At 48.1% G+C, this 21,842-nt stretch overlaps 1 protein-coding gene and 1 non-coding gene across 3 annotated transcripts; both read left to right on the top strand.

Moving 5' to 3' along the window:
* The first annotated feature begins 1,875 nt into the window (after nucleotides 1-1,875).
* Trnar-ccu (transfer RNA arginine (anticodon CCU)) lies at nucleotides 1,876-1,948 on the top strand. The gene has a single exon. It is a non-coding gene; the product is annotated as a tRNA-Arg (tRNA).
* A 9,742-nt stretch (nucleotides 1,949-11,690) lies between these two features.
* On the top strand, nucleotides 11,691-21,842 carry LOC144151334 (protein lethal(2)essential for life-like). Of its 2 annotated transcripts, XM_077682343.1 has the most exons (3): nucleotides 11,691-12,094; nucleotides 19,941-20,213; nucleotides 21,488-21,842. In XM_077682343.1, exons 1-3 carry the CDS (start codon nucleotides 11,747-11,749, stop codon nucleotides 21,794-21,796), a joined length of 930 nt encoding a protein of 309 aa, XP_077538469.1. In that variant the 5' UTR covers nucleotides 11,691-11,746; the 3' UTR covers nucleotides 21,797-21,842. The 2 variants fall into 2 exon arrangements, with proteins under 2 accessions (XP_077538469.1, XP_077538470.1); XM_077682344.1 differs by lacking the exon at nucleotides 11,691-12,094.

The raw sequence follows: 21,842 nt of genomic DNA, 5'->3' as shown, positions 1-21,842 counted from the left end.
CGATAACAGGCCCATATTGTGTGGAATATGTTTGGGTAACCTCCGCAGAACGAGCAAGTAGGGGTGCCGGGTAAATTTCGAAAGGGATGTGTGAGATGTTCAGTAGGTAATGTGTTAGTCTGAATCTGTCGGAGGAGGACGGACTGCTGCCTTGTGAGTGTACGATGTAAGGAGGGATGTACCTTGCGCTGCGCGCAAAAAGACTCGAGGTATTCGCGCGAGCTAAAAGTCGGCTGTGCTTCACTTAAGGACGGCTGCAAGCTGCTGGTAGCACTCCGAATAAAGGTCACCAGGTCTCGCTGATCTTGGTGATTGAGTGGGGTGTGTTCCGAGTGCTAAGGTGTTTGTTCATTCCCACAGGATATGTTCTTGTTTAAGTGTGGTGTTGCAGTGGCCGCACTGGGGGTGTGGGCTGGCAGTCCCATGTCTTAGGTGGTGCAACCAACCATGACGGTGTTCGTAGTGTGTTTGTTTGGGCTGATCTGAGTGGTGCCTGTTTTCTCTAACAAAAGATGTGGGGGTGGGGTTCTGTCATTCAGGCACAGTCTCAGCTTTACACTATGCAGGGGGTGAGAGAACAAAAAGGACAAAAGTACTCTGTGAAAGCTGCAGCAACGATTCCAAGACAACGAAACAAGGAGTAACGGCCAAAGCCAGTGTTCATTGTCCCTAATCCTGAAACACTGAATGGACTCGTTAACAGGTCTGCAGTGGAAATAAACTAGAGGCAATCATAGTATTAATAAAAAATAATCAGGGAAGATAGGTGACAGGCATGTCGCAACTGTAGTGAGTTTGGATGTGGAATAAAAAGTGAAATAGTACGGTTCTAAGGTGTACAGAGCCTAGATAGCATTTGACATGACTCCTATTAAACTTTTCAAGGGGGAAGCCTTCAAACATCACGTAGCCGTGAAATCATGATTTCCTAAGGCCAGGGAACAAATTGTAGGCCACCTTTCTGATACATTGTACTTGTACTACTGCTAACGTGGTAATGTCACGTAATGTGTGAACATCGATAAGTAGCAGCGTCCTTTTATATATTTACAAGCACGCCAACGTGTTCATGATGCTTCGATGCACGCCAATCTGCTTGTCACAATGCAAGCAATGTTTTGCTCGTGTGTAATCTCACAAACATCTGAGTATTTCTCTTTTGCCACATAAAGTGCGTGTTTTATTTATGTCGGTGCAGTACAACTACGTGCATTGTTTCTTTGCTCGCCAAAATCGGCCCCCCTAGAGCCACAAATATTCAGTGCCGCTAGGCCCACCCCTGTGGTGTGCGAAACGCAACCATAAAAACCCGGTTTTGTTGCGTCGCCTCTTGTCAACAGTTAACGAAGCTGTACATTCGGAAATCACAAAAATATGCACTTCTCACTTCACGAATGAAACATTTACGTTGTCCTGAAATAGCGAATACGCCATTATGCTTCACCACGGGAGCTCCACGTGAAACGTAGATGCGGCCTTGTCTGCCTGCGATTTGAAAATGTGGCAGCAGCAACGATACTGGTTACCAGTTTGCGTTCGCGCATTCGCAAAGCTTTAAATATGGTTAACTCTTTTTCCTTGCTAAAACGTCAACCAACTACCCACCGGTGCCGGGAAAAAGTTTGAGCGGTTTGAGGAAGTTTCAGCGCGCTTTCAGACACAGCTGTGCAATCCATGTGTGCAACGTACATCGACGCGGCATCGGATGAGGAGAAAGCGCGACTAGGCATCGAGTGAGCGACGGCAAAGCGATGGCAGGCCGCCGCGTCGGTGAGATTTCAGACAACGACTTTGTTACAGACTTCTGAAACCGCAAACCCACCATTCTTCGCGTCCACGATATAAGTATGCAGCTAATAGCAAGGGCAAGTTGTCGCCCCTGTGGCCTAATGGATAAGGCATCGGTCTCCTAAACCGGGGATTGCGGGTTCGAGTCCCGCCAGGGGTAGTTTTTTTTTTTTTTTTTGCTCTTTCTTCTTGGTGGATAGAATGGGTTTTCGCGGCGAACGATGTGACACGCGTTCAGTATGACCTGCGGGACAGTTTGGCGAGCGGGAACCGGTCCAGAAATACGCTGCTGGGAAAGCTGCCAGAGCGAGGGTGCCCGCGAGCGCCGGCGCAGACAGCGCTACCGCCGCGAATGAGCACACAGCGAAGCGGTGCGAGGAAAGAAAGGGCCTCAGAACGAGTTGTGCACTGAACGCAGTCGTAGCAGCAATCTATTTTGCCTGGGAAGTTCCTTGGCAGTTCTACAGCCACTGTAGCAGTTCCGTGGGCGGTCCGAAGGAGCTGCTCTCGGTCGAAATGGTCATCTTCCTCCATGGCGCACTTTCATTTCGAAATTCATTTCAGCCGTTTAGGAAGGAGGCATCACGCGCCCTGATCGATATTTAATTTGTGAACTGACAATGCTTGCGAATATTCAAGCGCATACGTTTTCCACTTGGATATTGACATGTTAACTTCCAAAAAAGAAAAATCAGTCAATCAAAACTTATTCGACCTCAGGAACAACCGTTAGGTCTTAGGGGCCGCTGGTACACTTACAACTGAAAGGATAGCAATAATTACAGACACATTCCGCATACATATTACAATAATAATGGTAATAATAATGATATGAAGATGGACATGTCACTTGAATTGCTGAAGGGTATTCGCAACGCAGTTTCATTTTACGGCCGCTGTCTTGCCGGAAATAAATCAGTATTTTGAGGTCCTCACGAATTTAGAGAAGTAGATTAGTCCTGGCCAATACCCCCTTGTGGGTACGGGCCAAAACTTTGAGGGCATCATCATCAGACAAAGAACGAAAGAATAACAAGTCTTGAAAAGAATGTATGGGGGGCAGATACGTTTCCCGGTTGCTAGGATAGAAGTACATAAAAACCAGCGCACGCAAGAGCCTGCCATAATAAAAAATTCGAAGGGGGAAATGAGTCCAACACCGATCGATAAAAAGGCCGGTTAGCGTGGCAGGCTGGCATTTAATTCGTCGACCGCCATTTTAGAAAACAGCAACAGACACCAGGCAACCGCGGAAGCGTGGCATTTAAGTGTAGCCTGAAGAAAAAGGGGGCACTCGGGCTGTGCGCACTGGGGCGACACCGTGCAGGTTCGTGGTTATAAAACGTGCACGGGATCGGCGGCCAAAGGCGCCCCGGCTTCCATACGGAAGCCATTTTCACTTTCCATGACGTTACGTACGTTTCTAATGGCTCTTACGTACGTAATATCGTACGTTTCCTAGCTCTGTCAGCCGGGTTTTGTTCGACGAGTAACGATGCGTTATTTGCTGAGAAACAAGTGAAGAAATCTGGCATAAAGCGCGCCGTAGCGGAGGGCTACGGCACGGATTAATTTTACACCACATGCAAAAAATTTCAACACACCGCACGTGGCATGCATACCACGCATGCGCGTGGTATGCATGCACAAGTCGCATACCACGCGCTCAGAAGCACAATGCTTTAGCCGCCATCGAAACGTGACGGAGAGAGAGAGACTCTTCATTAAAGAGGAAAACGCAGAGAGGTTTGCCGACATGCTACTCAGCAGGGAAATATTTTTATTTCATTTATACAACAAAAATAACATATACGGACCTGCTTCAGGGCATTCAGTTAAAAGTTTCTTGAAATGTCAGGAAGGCTGGACACTAATATTCAGGAGAAACTCGAATAAACGAGACGGTGTTAATTGACCGACAGCATCGCGGGTATATGTGGGCTACCCGCCCTAATGTCGCATTTCCTGGGCGAAAGAAATACCATCATAACTATGTTATTATTATAGCTAAATCAAAGAGCTTTGGCGGCTAACTCTGTAAAGAGGGAAAAAAAGCTAAACGACGCTGAAACCACACTTTGCGACCACGCACGGCTGTCACGTGTTTTTCACATAGAAATGGAACTTCAAAAACATTAAGGAACTAGTATCTATCGCGACCTACGAAGAAAAATACACAGCACTAACACACACACACACACACACACACACAAACGAGCGTATTCTTGGCGCCTTGGTGTTTTTTTTTTTTTTTTGGCCACGGTGATAAAACCGTTGGGGGTGTACCTGCTGGGGGGGGGGGGGGGGGGGGTACACAGTTTTGCTGTAAGTCTTGTGTCTTCGAAGCACGAAGCGTTCTAGCGCGAGGGGTTGGAAAACGAGTGTCCCGGTGTGTTCTTCTAGTACGATTTACGTTCTAGCGCGAGGCGTTGGAAAACGAGTGTCCCGTGAGACTACGACGACATGAGACGCCGACATCCCGAGCTCCTAAGGGACTTCGCCCCTAAAATTGAAACGTGCAGAAACGAAAAGTATTCCGGTCTGATATCCACAACCGTATATATGGGCTATGTCCCGAAAAACTAAACGAACTACGGGCATCAAAAGATTATTTATGCCAAGTTTGTCCGTCAACACGACCGTACATTTTTTTTTCATTACGAAGGACGTCTTTCGTCGTAACAATTTTTTTTTTGCCTCTAACGGTGGGTGACAATGAAGTACTAACTAGCTCGAATACCAACGATGGTATAAGCGCGCTGATTTTTAGCATAACTATACCATGTACATAACTTGCCCGTCTTGCGACCTCGCTTCATTGCCACCCTTCAACCGCTCCGAGTTGGGAAAACAGCTGTAAGGTGAGCTCTAATGCGAGGCTACTAGGAATTATTACACCATGTTCATCCGCAGTTGTAAAACAGTGATTCTAACACGGCTTGATTTTAATCGACTTGGAAAGTGCGCTGTATCGCTGCTCGAAAACTGTCGAGAATATCGAACCTTATGTCGAGCCATCATTTGAACATATCGAGCCACATCATCATATACAGTGAATTGCGACTTCGATGACAAAATCTCTGTTCTCGGGTATGGTCGATTTCAATATCCGCCACTGCATTAGTGCCTTTATAATTAAAAAAAAAGACGGCAAGGAAACTCCGACGAGGAATTTTGTAATTGTAAAAAATGGCAAGAAAACTCCTATGAAGAATATTGTAATTTGCAAAAAAATGCTAAAGGAACTCCTATGAGGGATTTAGTAATTGTCAGAAATAGTGACGAAACTGCTATGAGTAATTCTCCGATAGTGCTAAAAAGCATTCTGGCCGCATTAGTATCACATAAGCACAGTCGCCCTATGCTTTTTTACGAGGCTCATTTACTGTCGCCAGACTTCACGCATTACATGAAATTCATGTGGGAAAGCCAACCTTGCAACGGCCAAGTCACTGCATAGTGGGCGTGGCTGCTATGTAATTACAGCGATCTCCTTTAATGCCGGCTGCACTACTATGCACCAAGGCATCGCTGAGAAGACTTTCTTCCAGGAACAATGAAGGCAGTCTTGCATGGAAATATGAATGCCTTAAGGCCTCTTATTAAATATCTCTTACTACCCCGTGAACGCCGCGCATCGTGTCACGCTGGACAGAGAGATTTGTGAAGGGCGAAAATGCTTACGCATTAGAAAATGCTCGGAGAGCGAGTGTTACTTCCAAGGGATGCGAAACCTAACGTTGGCTCCATCGCATAAAGAATACTTACCGTGGAAGATTGTTTATTTATTTATTTATTTATTTATTTATTTATTTATTTATTTTCGTCAAGGGTCACTAACAGAAAGAACATTACATGAGGGGTGGGTATACAAGACATTGGTAAAGGCAAAATGGGATGTGTACTTGACCATTTTTAGACAAACTGCGCATCAGAGGGCGGATCCACAGTGATTTTGGGCGGATGATTGATTTGATTTGATTGTAGGGTTTAACGCTTCAACGCAACGCAGGAGCGGAGGGCTCCGGATTAATTTTGACCATCTGGGTATCTTCAACGTGCGCCGAAATCTTGTACACACGGGCGTTTTTGCTTTTCGTCTTCATCATTTTGGTGGATGCGGGCACCTTGGAACCTTGGAGTTCCTTGGAGTTAACTCCATGCCTTGGATGCATGCTTTGGCCACATGCAAGGTCTACGATATTAGCGCTACGAGTAACGTCCTCGTCGAGTGTTTTGATTTCAATAGAGTTCAGCACAGCGCCCGGGAACCGGTCCCGGTACGGTACCCGGTAATTGACCGGCGCTACTGTGCGGGCGCAGGGGAGGAAAAACGGGTTGCGCGCATGCGCACGCGTGTACCGGGTACCGTACCGGGACCAATTCTCCAATGGGGAAGGATGCAAAGGCCGCCCGCCGTTCGGCGTTTATTTCGCTGCGTGATGCCTCATCCTTTCCTCCGTGAATTCATTGTTTAGTTGGGAGGAAACGACGCGCTTTGCCGTATTTCGTTCAACAAGCTTTTCTGGAGACTTGCTACGACGGGTTACGACGTCGGTGCAATTTGAACAATCCACAATACGGCCACAACAACATGCATTTCGGTAGGGGTCGATGAATGTCAAATAAAGCGATAAAAAACTATGATTTCGTTACTATAGGGATTCATCCTTCATGAAAGTTTGTACGACTTTGCAGTGCTTGAAAAAATCCCGGGCCATCTCCACTAACGTGAAACCTGGGGAGGGGTGAAGCATGCAGTGTATAATTGTATTCTTGGCGCCTTGGCGCTTTTGCCAACGGAGATGAATCCATTGGGGAGTACAGGTTTATACAGCTTTGCTGCACAATTCACTTGTCTTTGAAGCACGAAGCGCTTGAGCGCGAGGCGTAAACGAGTGTCTCGGTATTTTTGAGTACACATTACGAAACGCTCTAGCGTGAGGTGTAAACGACTGTCCCGGCGTTTTTTTTTAGTACGCGTTACGTTCTAGCGCGAGGCGTAAGCGAGTTTCCCGGTGTTCTAGGTTTTAGTACCGTGACTACACGAGGCGACGATTACGACGACGATTACGACTGCGACGACGACAGGAGACGCCAACCGCCCCAGCCCCTAAAAACAAACACTGGTTGTTCGCACGCGCGCTTCACGATAGCGTTCCGAACTGCCGGTTCGTTGTCATCCTTGATCTTTGTCTTCAACCGCGTGTTCTTGCTGTCCAAATGGAGGCAAATTTACTTCCGAAAAAAACAGAACAAAAGCCGTCCCTGCGCGGGGTTGTTGGCCTAGCCAAGCGACGACAGGCTTCCGTCAGAGCGCTGCAGTTTGGGTAGCATCGGCAACAAGGCAAAACAAAAGCCAGCGAGCGAGAGACGTATACAGACGAGCAAAGAAGGGGGTTGGGGGTTGCGTCTTGGCCGCGAGCCACTTTCGAGCTCTACGCGCCTCAAGACACCGCGTCACCGGCCCGCGAATAGAAGCGCACGTTTTTTGCGCTGGGGACGCCCGAACCCAGGGAAGCATGGCGTCGCTAATGGCGTGCAGCGCTGCGGGACCTAAGCGGCCCGGGCAACGAGATGCAAGCAGCGCAGTTACCACAGACGTAGCACCAGTGCGCTGCCCTGGTGTTACGTCCTGGTGTTGCCTGGTGTTACGGTGCATGCACTGCCATGGCAGGCTGGAGCTCTCAGCTATATAACAGCCAGTAAAAACGATCGAACCTATGGTGACAAATGGAACAGCTGCTATTACGGGGAACAGAAAAGCAACAAACACGAGCGCTTCTTCGTTACTTGTTTCTGCGTCCAGTCTTAGCGCTGTTCCAAGCATCCTCCTCGATTATCAGTTCCGGATCGTCCGCGAACCGCCTGGGACGAGATCTGGCGCTCGATTTTTTTACGTATTTCTACACGATTGATTGATTGATTGATTGATTGATTGATTGATTGATTGATTGATTGATTGATTGATTGATTGATTGATTGATTGATTGATTGTAGGGTTTAAAGCTCCGACTCAACGCAGGCGATGAGGCGCGCCGTAGTGGAGGGCTCCGGATTAATTTTGACCACCTGGGGATCTTTAACGTGCGCCCAAATCTCTTACACACGGGCGTTTTCGCGTTTTGCCTCCATCAGAAAAGCGGCCGCCACGTATTCCTACACGGCCTTCGGTCCGAAGGCAGTCTTCGTACTGCCCGCGGACAGTCCAAGGCTGCTAAATCGCAGAGGCCCATTTATGACAAGTACCAAATCGCCCAACTATAAACTCTCCTGAATTGTTTGGTACCACGAGTGTCCGTATGCAGCAGCGTCACGCGTATCAACCGCGGCTTTGAGTATATTGTGGTTCTCACGGTTGGAAAATGTGCTTTTTCAGACTTACATCAACTGCCTCCCTTGGATTGATATATTTGCTGGATTTGGCTGTCGAACTTCGAAGAAATGATCCATGCTCTTTCTTAACTCGCGAATTCCCGTCTGCGCTGCAACCTGCGACCACATGCCCGAGTGTCCGCAACGCTTTGCCGGTGAAGCTGCCGATCGGCATCGGCGCATCGCTACTGCCCTGCTCGAAGGTGAAATGACGTTAGGCTGTAGCCGATGGAAAGGATACAGCCTTACTGCAACACTTGGGTTGAAAGAAGGTAAACAATAAAGACGTAGAGGGACAAGATTGGTAGTGAGTACTAGATTAAAACCCTTTCGGCCCTGGTGTCCTATATTTATGACATTAACCAAAAGTCTTCTAGCAATTTGAGAACAAAACGAAAACAGATAGTTTTCTGGGAAATAGTTCTTTAAGGATGCCCCTTCCGATTGATATAACTATTGTTTGTTTTTTGCTATAGCTGAACACATGAAAAAGGAAGGCATTGCAGTGAAGACCAAATTGACGTCAGGGTGACTCCAAGGACCGAAGTCATAGTTAGATTACATGGCTGTCAATCGAAAAATATTTGCACTACCAGCTTCAATTTTTGTATGTGGGTTAAGTTCTTTCCAAAATTTTGGGAAACAAGCAAAAATATTTTTTCTACTTGACTTTAAAATTTTAATTGCCTAATGACCTAATTAGTTGTCATGCCTGTAGATCGCTAATTACATGCATCACAAGCTCAATTTTTTGTTTGTAAACTAATGGGGTACAAATATTAAAGAAAACACATAGAAAACATCTTTTCAGTGGAAAGAAAAAATTCAGGGCTTAAAGGGTTGAAAAGAAGAAAGGACGCAAGTTTTACCAACTTACATCTAAGTCTATCCCTACCGGCAGCGCCAAAACTATTTTATGTAGTCGCATTAAAAACCTATGGCGAAATGGTACGTGCATGATCGTGATTGATGTGCATGATTATTAAGAAAGTAAATAAAAAAAACTAGAGACACTCTGGTGGACCTTAAAAAATCTCGGGCAATCTCCACAATGTGAAACCTAGGGAGGGGCGAATCATGCAGTGTATAAGCGTATTCTTGGCGCCTTGGCGTTTTTGCCCACGGAGATGAAACCGTTGGAGGGTGGAAGTATACAGCTTTGCTGTAAAAGTCTCGTGTCTCTGAAGCACGAAGCATTCCAGCGTGAGGCGTAAACGAGTTTCCCGGTGTTTTAGTACCGTGACTACATGAGACGACGGTTACAACGACATGAGACGCCGACAGCCCAAGCCCCCAAGGGGATTCACCCCTGAAAATCCGTGAACATTCATTTCGATCCTCTCCCTTACGAACATGAGACTCGGCTTCCTGCGCGTTCCTAAGCTCCGGCTTTAGAAACCCACGACACGGCGTTTCTCGCACGCCTCTCGCACACCTTGCCAGCCGGGCTTTGCGCTGTAACCGCTTCAGTTGCCCGGTTTTCTCGCTTTAGCAGTTGCAGTGGCGGCCTGTCGCTGCTTTTGTTGTCCACCAGTGTCGGCATTTCGTCAGCGTCAATCCCATTCAATCCTCTTCTGCTGTCTACTCGGCCACATGCGCCCACGTCACACTCCACTTTACAACGCGTGCAACCAGTGGCAGGACGCGTCGAGAAGCGGACGACGGGCGCGTCGGCTGCAGAGGCAGCGGTGCGAACGCAGAACCACCGTAGCCAACCTCGCCGCCGGCTTGGGCTCGGTTTCCCGTCACCCATATCCGCACGCGCTCTGTCGTTTTCTGTTCTGCTGTCGCTTTGTGCCCGCGGATTGACGGTAAAGGGAAAGCTTTCTTATACCCGTGCTGCAGTGGCGTCCGAATGTCATTCGAACCGACTGTCACTTGACTCAAATGAGGCGCTTCGAATGCCAATCAGAATCCGCCGTGCTCCACTACAGTTTCGATGGGATTTGAAAGCTTTGGCAATCGCTCGCCGTGCTGCATGGCACTGCTGCGGCCGAGTTCTGTTTTTACACAATAATGCAACAATCAAATTTAGCAGCAGTCTTTGGCAGTAAAATGATATCACATAAAGCAAGTTTTGACGTGGGTTTTTGCTCAATTCTGAATCACAATCCAAGATTTCTTGTGCTGTCTGGTCACATTGGTTTGTCGCTTGCTCGCACTGGTTCTGAGAGTATGGAATTATTACATCTTGACATCACGATTTAAGTGAGTGGGAAGTAAAAGTCCCACAATTAAGAATATTGTGTTTGTTTTAAGTACGCCTGTAATGTATTTGTTCATGCTGATTTAGAACGCTGTGCGCGAGATTCGATAGCCCCAAATGTCTCTCTGCATGGGTGCCGATTTGGCTCGAATGTCATTCGAGCCGAATGGCGTTTCTAAACCCAGTGGAGCAGGACAACTTCGAATTTGAGTCAAATGACATTTGGTTCAAATGACATTCGGACGCCAGTGTATTAGTAGGACCGATGGCGTCCTCTCAGAAAACCAAGGCATTTTCCCGTAGACCTGTTGGTCGACCGAGAAGCTCTGATAAGAGGACTGGATACACGGCGCGTGCGTGAACCGGTATTCCATTATGGCAAAACGGTTACTTGAAAATCGCGAAACAGGAACGCTTCTAGACTCATCAGTCATGAATAAGGAGTACAATAGGATACCTTTATCTCATCAACCACTTATCAGTGTGCATTTAGAGCGTTCGTAGATGCGTTTACTTAGCGCGCGAAAAATCGTCGCATGGGTTCGTTTCTTTCTTCGTTTGCGGTTTGGGTCTTTGGAGGCTTGTCGATCGATTGGACTCACTTTTAGCGAAGGTTGTGACGCACTATTGACGCAGTTATGATGTGAGGAAGCTTTCACGCGTCTCCGAACTTTCTTTAGAAAGGGTTGGAAAGTTTTTTTTTTGTTTTGTTTTTTGCCGGCATGCCTCCCCTATTGCCCACGCAATAATGGTTCAGGATACGTATCATTGCCACCGACTCTCATCATGGCGGGCAAACGACGCATGCCCGCCGTAAAGGAAGCTAAACAAGTGGGCTGAAGCATTGCCATTGAGCTGAAACGAACCGAAGGGACGCCGAAACGTCGCTCGAAGACTACGTCACGTGACCATGAAAAAGCGTCAGGTAAAGCATGCAGCATGCAGCGGGTGAAGCATGCAGCAGCAGAGCGCGCACTCATCACCGATCTTATGGAAAAAAACAGCCTAACCGTGCAGCAGACCAACAGGTATGTGCGGCGAACCGCTGCCCACACTTCGCGCAGCGGCCCATAATCGACTTCCCTCGACATTTGTTCAGAGCATCCTACTCGATAACTTTATGTTCCCCAGTGCAAATATGTACGATGGTCAAGCCGGCTGTTTCCCCAGAAGCACATCAGTCAGTTATTTCTGCGCTAGACCTTAAAGCGCGTCTCACCGAACGGAAAGGCCAGTTTGATCAATCGCTGCATATAAATAATGAAAGGTCTTGATGGGGCGCGTTGAAAAGACGAATACACAAGACCGGATATAGACACCGCCCCTCTAACTTATTGAAAGAGAAACACATAAGTGCCATCGTACCAACTCGCCCAAATGTCGACCCTTGTGCGTCTCAATCATATCGCTAATGGTTCAGTAGCCGCGCCTTTGAAACTACGGGCCCGCCTGCTTCTGTGCCGGTGCACGCAACTTCCCCGCACAAGTTCGCCTCGCTGTCTGCGCCTCTCTCCTCCGCGTTCCTCCTCCTCCTCCTCTCCTGAGCAACTTCTTCTTCGGGCAACGGAGAAGGGCTCCGGGCCCGGGCCAAGTTCGGCGAGCGTGGCTTCGGCGCCGGCTGTTGCTGTTCGCTGTCATCGAGAACCCATCGGCCCAAGCCGCACACCCCGCCGAAGACTCGCATCCTCTCTATCGGACACCCGTCGGCTCTGCGCTTTCACAGCCGTAAGTACTGCATGAACACGTCCTGGTCCTTCAGCGATGCAGATAGGTGGTCTTGCGCTGGGCGCTGTTGCGGGTATGCACCGTTGGGGTCTGCAGTAGGGTTACCAACCGTCCCGGATATTTCGGGGCTGTCGAGTTTTTGCACAACGTCCCGAGTCCCACACCGTCGCTGTCAGGACAGCTATATGTCCCGCATTTGCTCCCAACCTTCCAGTTAGATATTATGGTGAGATCTTACGCACGCTCCAGGCAGAGCTCCAGGTTAAGCTGAACATCCGTGCGAGAAGAAGTGTTCCGAGCAGCACGTAGCCAGGTGAAGTACCACTTCAAGAGGCCTCGATAATAAAGAAATAATCGGTTTTTTAGCACATCGCATTCAAGTAGAAGGGGCCAGTGCGCTATACTCGGCTACAAGTTAAGAACGGAAACGTGATAATTATGATTGCTATTGGTTTCCCCTTTGTAGCGGGGTGATAACGTGTCATCTTACCAAAAAGGACTAATATACCTATGTTTTATACTCTTGGTTTAATACTAGCGCTGCTTAGGGCAGGCACGAAAAGCTTATTAGGCACAAAATACTTTTTTTTTTCCTGTTACAGGTGGTAACTGTCCGAGGCAATATTCCCCTCTCTGCTTTCGCACCAGCATTCTAATCTTCTTTTCGTCGCCTCGACAGCCTTGGAGTTAACTGCCTCTCTGATACCCTTAAATCCTAGGGCTTTTGAAAGCCCAATATTCCCTTCATGTAGATTTGGATGGATACCCTCACATTCTAACACTATGTGCCGCATAGTTTCTGTTTCTTTTCCGCGGACCACGCATACCCCCATCATTTTGTCAATACTTCCCCACAAAGCTCTTAGTTCGCAAGCAACCTACTCTGCCTCAAAAAGCAAAGCACTGCCCTGGGAATTTCGTAGAAATTTTCCTTTCTGATCTCCAATTTCCCCGCCCTGTACATCTCTAACGACGTTTTAGCTTCCACTTTTTCTCTCCATTTATCTGTTTCTATCTGCCTTGCTTTTTTTTTTTGGTTGTACCCTGGCTGTGTTGGATTATCCACTCTTCTTTCCGTATTTCATCGTTAGCCTTCTAGTCTTCCTTAAGCACTGCGTGTCCACGCTTTTCAGGTATAGGTACTTAAACACCTTAGCTGCCCAACTACGTTGATACATTGATGTCAACCTCCTCTCAAAACATATTTTACTCTGCGCTTCTCGAACCTCAAGCGAATGCTGTACTCTGCTTAAAATCAGACGTTCTATCAGGCCTTGAAGTGAACCAGAAAACAGTAGGCCGTTTGGCCTTAGGCGCGCGTGGAAAAACAACTAACGAAGCAGTGCAGGGAGATATGGGCTGGAAGTTGCCGCTGCGCCTCATCACCACAGCCGGATGTTACTACGCTCGGCGCAAGTAGTGCGTTACTGGGAACATTTTGAAGATGCCATGAGCCGTTTCCGTGATCTTTTGGATTCAATATGCTTGTATACAACTGCAGCGGCAACAAACAAACTACGTGCGGAAAGGAAGACAATACCACGCATTCACAGCAGTCTGCTTTCAAAACGCGCGCGCCCGTTGACATCCGGGTCCGTCGCTGAGGCGGAGTGATACCATACATGAGCTATTGCCGTTCCTAAACGCTGGCGCATCGCATTAGACAGATGCGCTATATAGGAAATGCGATGTAGTACTATCGCGTTAACGTAAATGACCTTACTGAGGAAGAAAGGGGGAGGGAACAATACTTTTGGAGGGACCTTGTATAGCGCTGCGAATAAATGCTGTCATCCAATCATTCGTGCATGTAAGCACTGCGAAAAGACCTCTTCCGGTTTCCGTTTTGCGTTTGTTGCGACTATTTCTAAGATGACTATAGAAAGCGTTCATTGCTGCGACTGGAAGGGAGCTGGTCAATAACCGCTACATCGTTTTAGTGTTTTAGTGGCACCATTAAAGCGCGCTAACAATATCTTGACCGAGGCAGAAAAAAAAAATTGGGGGCAGCTTCCGAAGTTATCTGACGCGCTTAAAGCTGTAAATTTTAGCTAAGGTATTTTGCAAATCCTTATGCTGAATACTGGATGCCCTTTGAGATTTGAGATTTTGAAAAATAAAAAGTCGGAAAAAGTGTTGCGTAGACTGTACGAAAAATGGTAGACTTTTGAACTAATATGAACGACTCGCTCTCGCTGAGTTTAACTATATATTCGGAATTCCGTAAGGGAGCGAAAAACACATAGGCTGTGGTTGACGCTGACGAATCATTTAATGTGAATTCCGTCTCGTATTTCGCCCCCGCCGACGAAAAAAAAAACATTCTTGATTTCACAGCGCACACAACCAAAAGGACGAAAGGGAGAGCGAGACAAACGGGCGTTGACTTACAACTGAAGTTTATTGCTGCGACATCTGGCATATAAATACAGCAGAAATTAGACAACGAAAAACAAACACGTAAAAACAAATTAACAAATCTGCCACGACATCGTTACCGCCATGTGCTTACACACTGTCTAGATAGGTGATTTCTTTTTCTTTTCTTTTTTTGTGCAGAAGCGCAAAAGTGAAAAACGTTCATCTAGGAATACATTGTAGAGACTGTGCTGGGTGCGAGCCTATCTTCAATAATGCCGCAATATTGTATGAAAATAAGCATAAACTGACAAGGGACGTCATTGTGGCTCAATAAAAAGCAAAGAAAGAAGAAAAGTGTAAGCGTCCAATCTGTCGCGATATCAGCACAAGAAATCACCTATCTATACAGTGTTTATACGCATGGTGTATAGCGATGTCGTGGCAGGTTTGTTAATTTGTTTCCACGTGTTCTTCCTTGCATGGATTTCTGCTGTATTTATATGCCAGACGTCACAGCAATAAACTTCAATTGTAAGCCAGCGCCTGTGTGTCTCGCTCTCCTTGTCGTACTTGTTGGTTGTGTGCGCTGTGAAATCAAGAATATGGAACACCAACTCGCCCAAGCTTCAATGCAAAAAAAAAAAAAAAAAACAGCCATTGAAGCCAGGGATCGAAGCCGCGACAATGTGTTTGGCACTGCTGCAGTGTTCCGATTTCTGTAGAAAAGTCTTGACACCATTAATTGATAGCGTAACTTGACAGACTGACTGGTTTTTCCTCCGTGGCCGCGATAAGAAGTGCCGATAACTTGGATGGAATTCCACTCGAAGTAATTGTTCGAGACGCCCATGGTAACTCGATAAATACCGCGGCTTAAAACGAGAAAAAGAAAGGTCTGTATTGAAAGGAATGTTCTGGACATTGTTCGGAAGAGTCATTAGGTGATTTGGGGCTTGTATAAACACTTTCGGCGTCTCGCACAAACGCCCGTGTGTTCGAGATTTCGGCGCACGCTAAAGATCTTAAAGATCCCCAGGGGGTCAAAATTAGTCCGGAGCCCTCAACTACGGCGCGCCTCATCGACTGTGAGGCGTCGGCACTCAATCAATCAATCAATCAATCAATCAATCAATCAATCAATCAATCAATCAATCAATCAATCAATCAATCAATCAATCAATCAATCAATCAATCAATCAATCAATCAATCAACCAATCAACTTTAGGCGTTTATAACCAATGACGGCCATCGACCAGCGCTAAAAAGAAGTGGTCCAGTAAGATTGAAGAGAGAGAGGAAAGGGAGGGGGGGGGGGGTGTTGCTAGCGGCATGAGGTATTTGAATGCCAGTATTTACATGCCAACTCATTATGATCATCAGAGTCAGCAGCGACACAAACCGGCTGATCATGATGGTAAGTTGTGTGACGTGTAGCTGATTGATTTGATTGATTGACAATGCTGTTTAACGTGTCGACGCTACACAGGCGATGAGGCGCGCCGTAGTTGAGGGCTCCGCACTAATTTTGACCACCTGGCAATCTATAACGTGCGCCGAAATCTCGAACACATGGACGTTTTCGCTGTGACGTGTAGCGAAAGCGATAGCCACCACAGTAGAGGCATTGGGGGTCCCTCAAGACACGGTGAAAAGGTGTATACATTGAGTGGGTGGTGGGAGCGAGTAAGTTTGGGTTTGCCGCACACGGCGATGGCATAACTTCTGCGAGGGAAGGTTCGATGGCAGCTTGAGGGATGAGAGACACGGTGAAATGGGAGCCCGGCCGAAGCAGGCTATACGGGAAGCGTGGGACCGAGCAAGGGAAGGCGCTGTTGCGTGGGGGGCGGAAAATAGCTCGGAATGCGCGGCGACGTCTCGGTGAGCTGCCTACACCCGCCGTTGGGTAATGTCAGGTTACGTAAGGGGCGAGCAACTCACGCAGGCTCAGCCGTCGCGGCGGCGTTTTGGTGGCGTTTGTCGAGCGCTGCCGGTTTTAGTTACTTTAGTGCGCTTTTCTCATTCATTTTTGTTGCGTAAAAAAGTGCGCTACCATCACTAATCTCAACTTTTCTGCTTGTTTGAAAAAATGCAAAATGCCAAAGAAGGAATATTGTATCAAACTGAAGTAAACGCGATATTATAATGCAACAGTATTTGTAGTTCTGCCTCTTTTTTTCCTTCTTCTTTTTAAATGCATCCGTTGCGTGCAGTGGTGCCATTGGTAAGGCGTTCTGATTATACGCGCGCGCACGCACGCACGCGCGCACGCACGCACGCACGCACACACACGCACACACGCACACACGCACACACACACACACACACACACGTGGTCGTCACTGGAGGCCAATAAAAGTACTTGTGCTGTACGTATCCCACGCACAGCCGCGCAACCACTCTGATCGGTTGGCTGAGGCTTGCTAAGTACTGTAATTTATAGTTCGCTTATAGTTCGCTTATGTATATTCGAGGAAAAAAGTGTTAAAGCTGGAATGGCCAAATAAGATTAAACATTGAAGGCATGATAAAAGTACCGTTGTTCTTACAATGGCAGTTCAACGTTCGATATACGGGCCTCAACTCGGGCAGGCAGACGCAGGCAGCAGACAACTCAGGGCATTGTCCGCCGAGGCCATCCTACATCTACTCCCCGTATTTATTCGCTTTTTATTAGTGCACAAGCACTCTGGCGGGCGCTACTCTGGTTTGGCGGCGGCGACGGCGTCGGCGTCGAAACCGAGCGAGCGAAGGCAGAATGAAAGCGGCGGTGGAAAGTGTGGCAAAAGGGTGAGGGTGAGGGCAGTATGCTGAGCCCGCACGAGACGCTCGTAGGAGCATCTGGCGAAGCTGTGAGGGGGGGGGGCTGGCATGCGCTGCTATGGCGTCATCTCTCTCTGCCCTGCCAGATGCTGCTACTCCGTGCGTGGCTCATTAGAACCACGTGACATTTACGCGGGAGGCTCATACACGATTTGCAACGACGCGCTGTAGGATAACAGCACTGCAGAGCGCGCCACCGCGCGTTCGCTGATCACGCGATCACTTCCTGAGGCGCAGAAGATATATGCGCAGTTACCGAAAAGACTGCACCCTTCGGGCTGCGCACAAGTTTCGCGTTAGGGAGTAGTGTAATGATCGTGAGTGCATTTTTGTAACCAATGAAGTCTCTTCATCACAATTGGGGGTTATTTCTTTTATTGTTTGCGTTCTTTCCTTCTGCGGCGTCCCACTTACGCGATCACATGATGCTGTCTGTCTTTGCGTCCGTCCGTGTTCGCCTGTCTTTCGCCAAAGACATCCCCTTGATTTAACGCGCCACGACCCAGCACCTGAATCGGTCACGTGATACGTCATCTCGTCCTTTACAGCGACACATGTGAATTGTTTATCTCCACGATATCGTCCCTTCTACTGACAAGTAAAACGACGAGATGAGCCCTTCTCGTAGCATTTTAGCCACTCCACGACATTCTCAGGTCAAGGGCATAATTTGTGATGTCACACTTGACACGAAATTTTGGCATCATTAGTTAAATTCCCACATAGTTGTTGGCGAAGAACTTTTGTGCCAATTTGTGTATTACTGCGTTCCTATATACATTTCCGTCGCTTTTCGCACGTCGTCTGCCCCTGTTTTTGAACAATGTAGGCCTCGGAAGCTATAGATACAGAAAGCTAGTTTTTTTTTTTTCTTCCAGTGCCCGCTGCTTGTAGAAGTAGGTTCATTGAATTGATCTTGGATGTTTGACGCGCCGAGGCTACGCCACCAGGGCTCTGAGGCGCACCGTAGTGAAGGGCTTGGGTTTCATTTCATTTCGGATTCGGATTCATTTTCGGATTCATTTCGGATTCGGATTCACCGCCTGGGACTCTTTAAAGTGCTCCGAAATCCCGACATACGGGCGTTTTTCTTTTTTTTTTTTTGGTTTTGTAAAAATAGAAAGGAACATAATTTAATTGGTTGAATTGGATGTGAAGCGAATTTGACCATTCGGAAAGGGTAGGGTTGACAATGTTATTGTGAAGCAGTGCCTTCTGCTGTCTTTACTGATCCCTAACTTTTGCAGAGGTGTTCGCTCCGTTAGACTTTTAAGGCGAAGCTTTCTATATCTCACTGACGGCGTCCGTGCGCAATACAAAAAAAGGCACTGCAGGAAGGCAAACTTTTTTTCACGATGATGATGATCGTGGAAGCGCTCAAGAAAAAAAAAAACGCTTCCCGTGGTCAGAATCGAACTTGGATCCCTCGCGTTATGAAGCCAACGGCTACTTGATTGCGCCTCTCCCACACGGTCGAAGCAGTCTGGATTCGGAGAGTGGTGCATGGACGTGCAAAATTAGAAAAACTGTGCCCCACTCCGTCTAACGACGACGGTTTATCGCGAAGCTTTCTTCGTGCGAAATCAGAAGGCCAAGGGTAAACGTCAAAGCCGCCGCGATCAAAAGTCTACACTGCGTGCGAGTCAAAGTCCAATGAGTCAATGTCCCAACTGTCTGCGAGTAAATGGCCAAACACAGACGACAAAGACGGAGTCCCCCCAACGAGAAAGCTTCGTGTTTGACTTTTACTATAGTTTTCCTACTCTTCTCTCTGTTTTTTTTCCGTGTTTTTTAAATGCAGAGCATTTCAGTAACTCACGATGTCACCCGCGTTGACGTCCGTAGTCCGCACCGCACCCCTCCCTACTATATATAAAAAAATACTATCCGGCGCCCGGTTTCGATCCCTCGACCCTGCGGGCGGAACATAATGTACATGATACTCTACCCACTGCGCCACAAAGCCGACACAGAATGGGACGCTACCAACGCGCCTTATATCGTTTACTCATTCCAATTACTGCTGACGAGCGCTCTCTCGTCAGCAGTTGCCACAAGTGCAACAACATTAGCGTAACGCAAACTACTTAACGTCGTGCGCCCCCGGAAATGCTCTGCATTTGATCGTGCCCCTCGCGAGGGGGATGTTTCACTGCGTCTTCTCTCGGTCGTGGGACCCGTGGTGCCATCTGGCGGAGGCGCGGCACAACTCGTAGCACTTTCTTTAAAAAAGCGCCTCGAAAGCGCGGCAAATATGAAATAGGGATGACGCGCTTTATTTGGAACAGTGATCCGTATACTTTTATTTGGAACACCGATCCACATAATTTAGTTGAAAAAATTTGGGGTGCACTGTTCCACTTAATTTTCAGGGTATGTGGAAGACGGTTCCAAATATATAACTGGAACTTTTTTCTCTCTCTCTCTCTCTCTCATTAACCTAGACCAAATTCTTTCTTCTGCTCCATTATTTTGCCTCGCATGATTGATTGTAATGGAAACATAACTCTTCTTGGCCAATCCCCCTAAGTGGGTATATTTTTCGGGCCACCACCACCAACAAACATCGTCGTTACACGGAAGGGCGCATGATTTTTGTTTTTGTTTCTCGACATGTGCGTTAACAGTACCTACATGTCATTCCTCTGCTTGTCCATCAATCAGCGTGCGAAAGAAGAGGACATGGCCCGCAGCCTGGTTCCCTCGGCGTGGTTCCCCGGCCGCGGCGACTGGTGGGACTCGTGGGACGTGCCCAGCAGCCGGCTCTTCGACCAGCACTTCGGGACGCCGCTGCTGGACGACGAGCTGAGGCTTCTGCGGCCGTCCAGGATGGGCCTTCCCGCCACCGCGGGCCTGCGCTCGCCCTTCCGGCGACAGCTGTCCAGGCCCGGAGGAGGCGGGGTGGCCGAGCTCAGGAACGAGCCGGACGCCTTCCAGGTGAGCGGCACTTCAGGGGCTCGCCTTGCAGCTCGCTCGATGGACCCAAGTACAGCCACATGGCGGTTCGTTGTCGCGGCGTAACCCGGAGGCTTCGAAAGCCGAGCGGTTTATATAGTCATGAGCGTTCGAAACTCGTGAACCGCTGGCGCTTGTCATACACCTCCCCGTTGCTTAGTGCAAAGAAAACTGCGGGTACATATGCGGCAGAATATACGTAATTAACCGGCCGTGCCCGCCTTCATTTAGTTAGGCTCGCTCGTTGGGTTGATGTTTACGATAGTAAGCGAAAAAAGTGGCAGTGCAACGCCGGCACGTGCGGGAGGAAAAGCAACCACAGAAAGAACAGAACTCCCGCTGGCGCTCCCGCTCGCGCGAGCACTGCGAAGGCGGGAAATTTTAATTGCGTTGGGTGGTAGCAGTGAGCCGATAACGGCGCTGCAGCCCATTATGGCGAATCACTGCTCTGAACTTCCGACAGCTTTCACATTGAGTGGAAAGGCTTCAATTTTTTTCTTATTGTATGGTCTTACCACATGGCATCAAACAGATGAGGTAGCCATGCACGGTTCCGTTATTAACAGTGTGCCCATTGACGAAGATTAGTGGTTGCATGAGCATGCGGCCTTGTGGGAATTAAACCTTAGCGATGGTGATGGTAATCATAGCTATCAATTAAGGGCCACTTTGAGTATGTTCGTATTTCGCGGTTTGAACTCTGCTCTGGCTAGCTGTGGTTGCGACTGGCACCACACATCCCGTTGTTCATAGCGTCGGCTGTTTAACATGTCTCTGCCAATATCACAGGCCAACGTAATCATCGGAGAAGGGATGCGACGATGTAGATCTCGTGTATTGTATTTGAGATGTCGGTTTAATAATTTCGATACCGTATAGACATGATTCCATATAAGGTCACTCACCCAAACCCCCCGTTAGTGTAATACTTCATCTACGACATTTCCCCCCTCTCCCGCACATAGTAGCCGGACATGGCTGTCGACCTTTCTGCATTTAATGTTGAACAATATTACTTCTTTTCCTCCGTAGTCGACTCTATAATATATTTTGTACATCACTGTACAACATCAAAAAAACAGCATGTATGTATTCGCAATGAAGGGCCGAAATAAACTTGGCTTAGCAGAGCAAAAAAAAAAAACCAAATGTGGATCACAACAACTTCAGTTTTTGTTGGCAGGAGTGATGTCATGCCATCTGGTATGACGTCAATGATAGTCGCGAACCCAGCTATATACTACTCTCCACCGCAGGTGATGCTCGACGTGAGCCACTTCAGCCCCGAGGAGATCACGGTGAAGACGGTCGACAGGTGCATCAGCGTGAGTGCGCGGCACGAGGAGCGCATGGATGAGCACGGCTTCGTGTCCCGCGAGTTCACGCGCCGTTACATGCTGCCCGAGGACACGCTGCCGGAGTCCGTTTCGTCCACGCTGTCGCCCGACGGCGTGCTCACCATCACGGCGCCCAAGAAGCCCTCGCCGTCGGCGCCCAACGAGCGCATCGTGCCCATCGCCGTCCAGGGTGGACCGACGCCGCTGCCCGTGCAGCACGAACCGTGAAAGACTGCAGCCTCCTTTCCACAATAAAATACCGTTTTGCACCGCA

Source organism: Haemaphysalis longicornis, unplaced genomic scaffold (assembly GCF_048455015.1).
Source record: "Haemaphysalis longicornis isolate Haplotype H1 unplaced genomic scaffold, Haemaphysalis longicornis Haplotype H1 scaffold_9, whole genome shotgun sequence".
In the NCBI taxonomy this organism is placed as follows: Eukaryota; Metazoa; Arthropoda; class Arachnida; order Ixodida; family Ixodidae; genus Haemaphysalis; species Haemaphysalis longicornis.
The sequence above is the reverse complement of the archived record's forward strand: the minus strand, read 5'-3'. Positions and strand labels throughout refer to the sequence as shown.

Coding starts and splice junctions, on each gene's coding strand:
- LOC144151334 (XM_077682343.1), top strand. CDS start 11,747: ATGTCGACCCTTGTGCGTCTCAATCATATCGCTAATGGTTCAGTAGCC. Junction 12,095..19,940: donor GGCTCTGCGCTTTCACAGCC/GTAAGTACTGCA, acceptor TCCATCAATCAG/CGTGCGAAAGAAGAGGACAT. Junction 20,214..21,487: donor ACGAGCCGGACGCCTTCCAG/GTGAGCGGCACT, acceptor TCTCCACCGCAG/GTGATGCTCGACGTGAGCCA.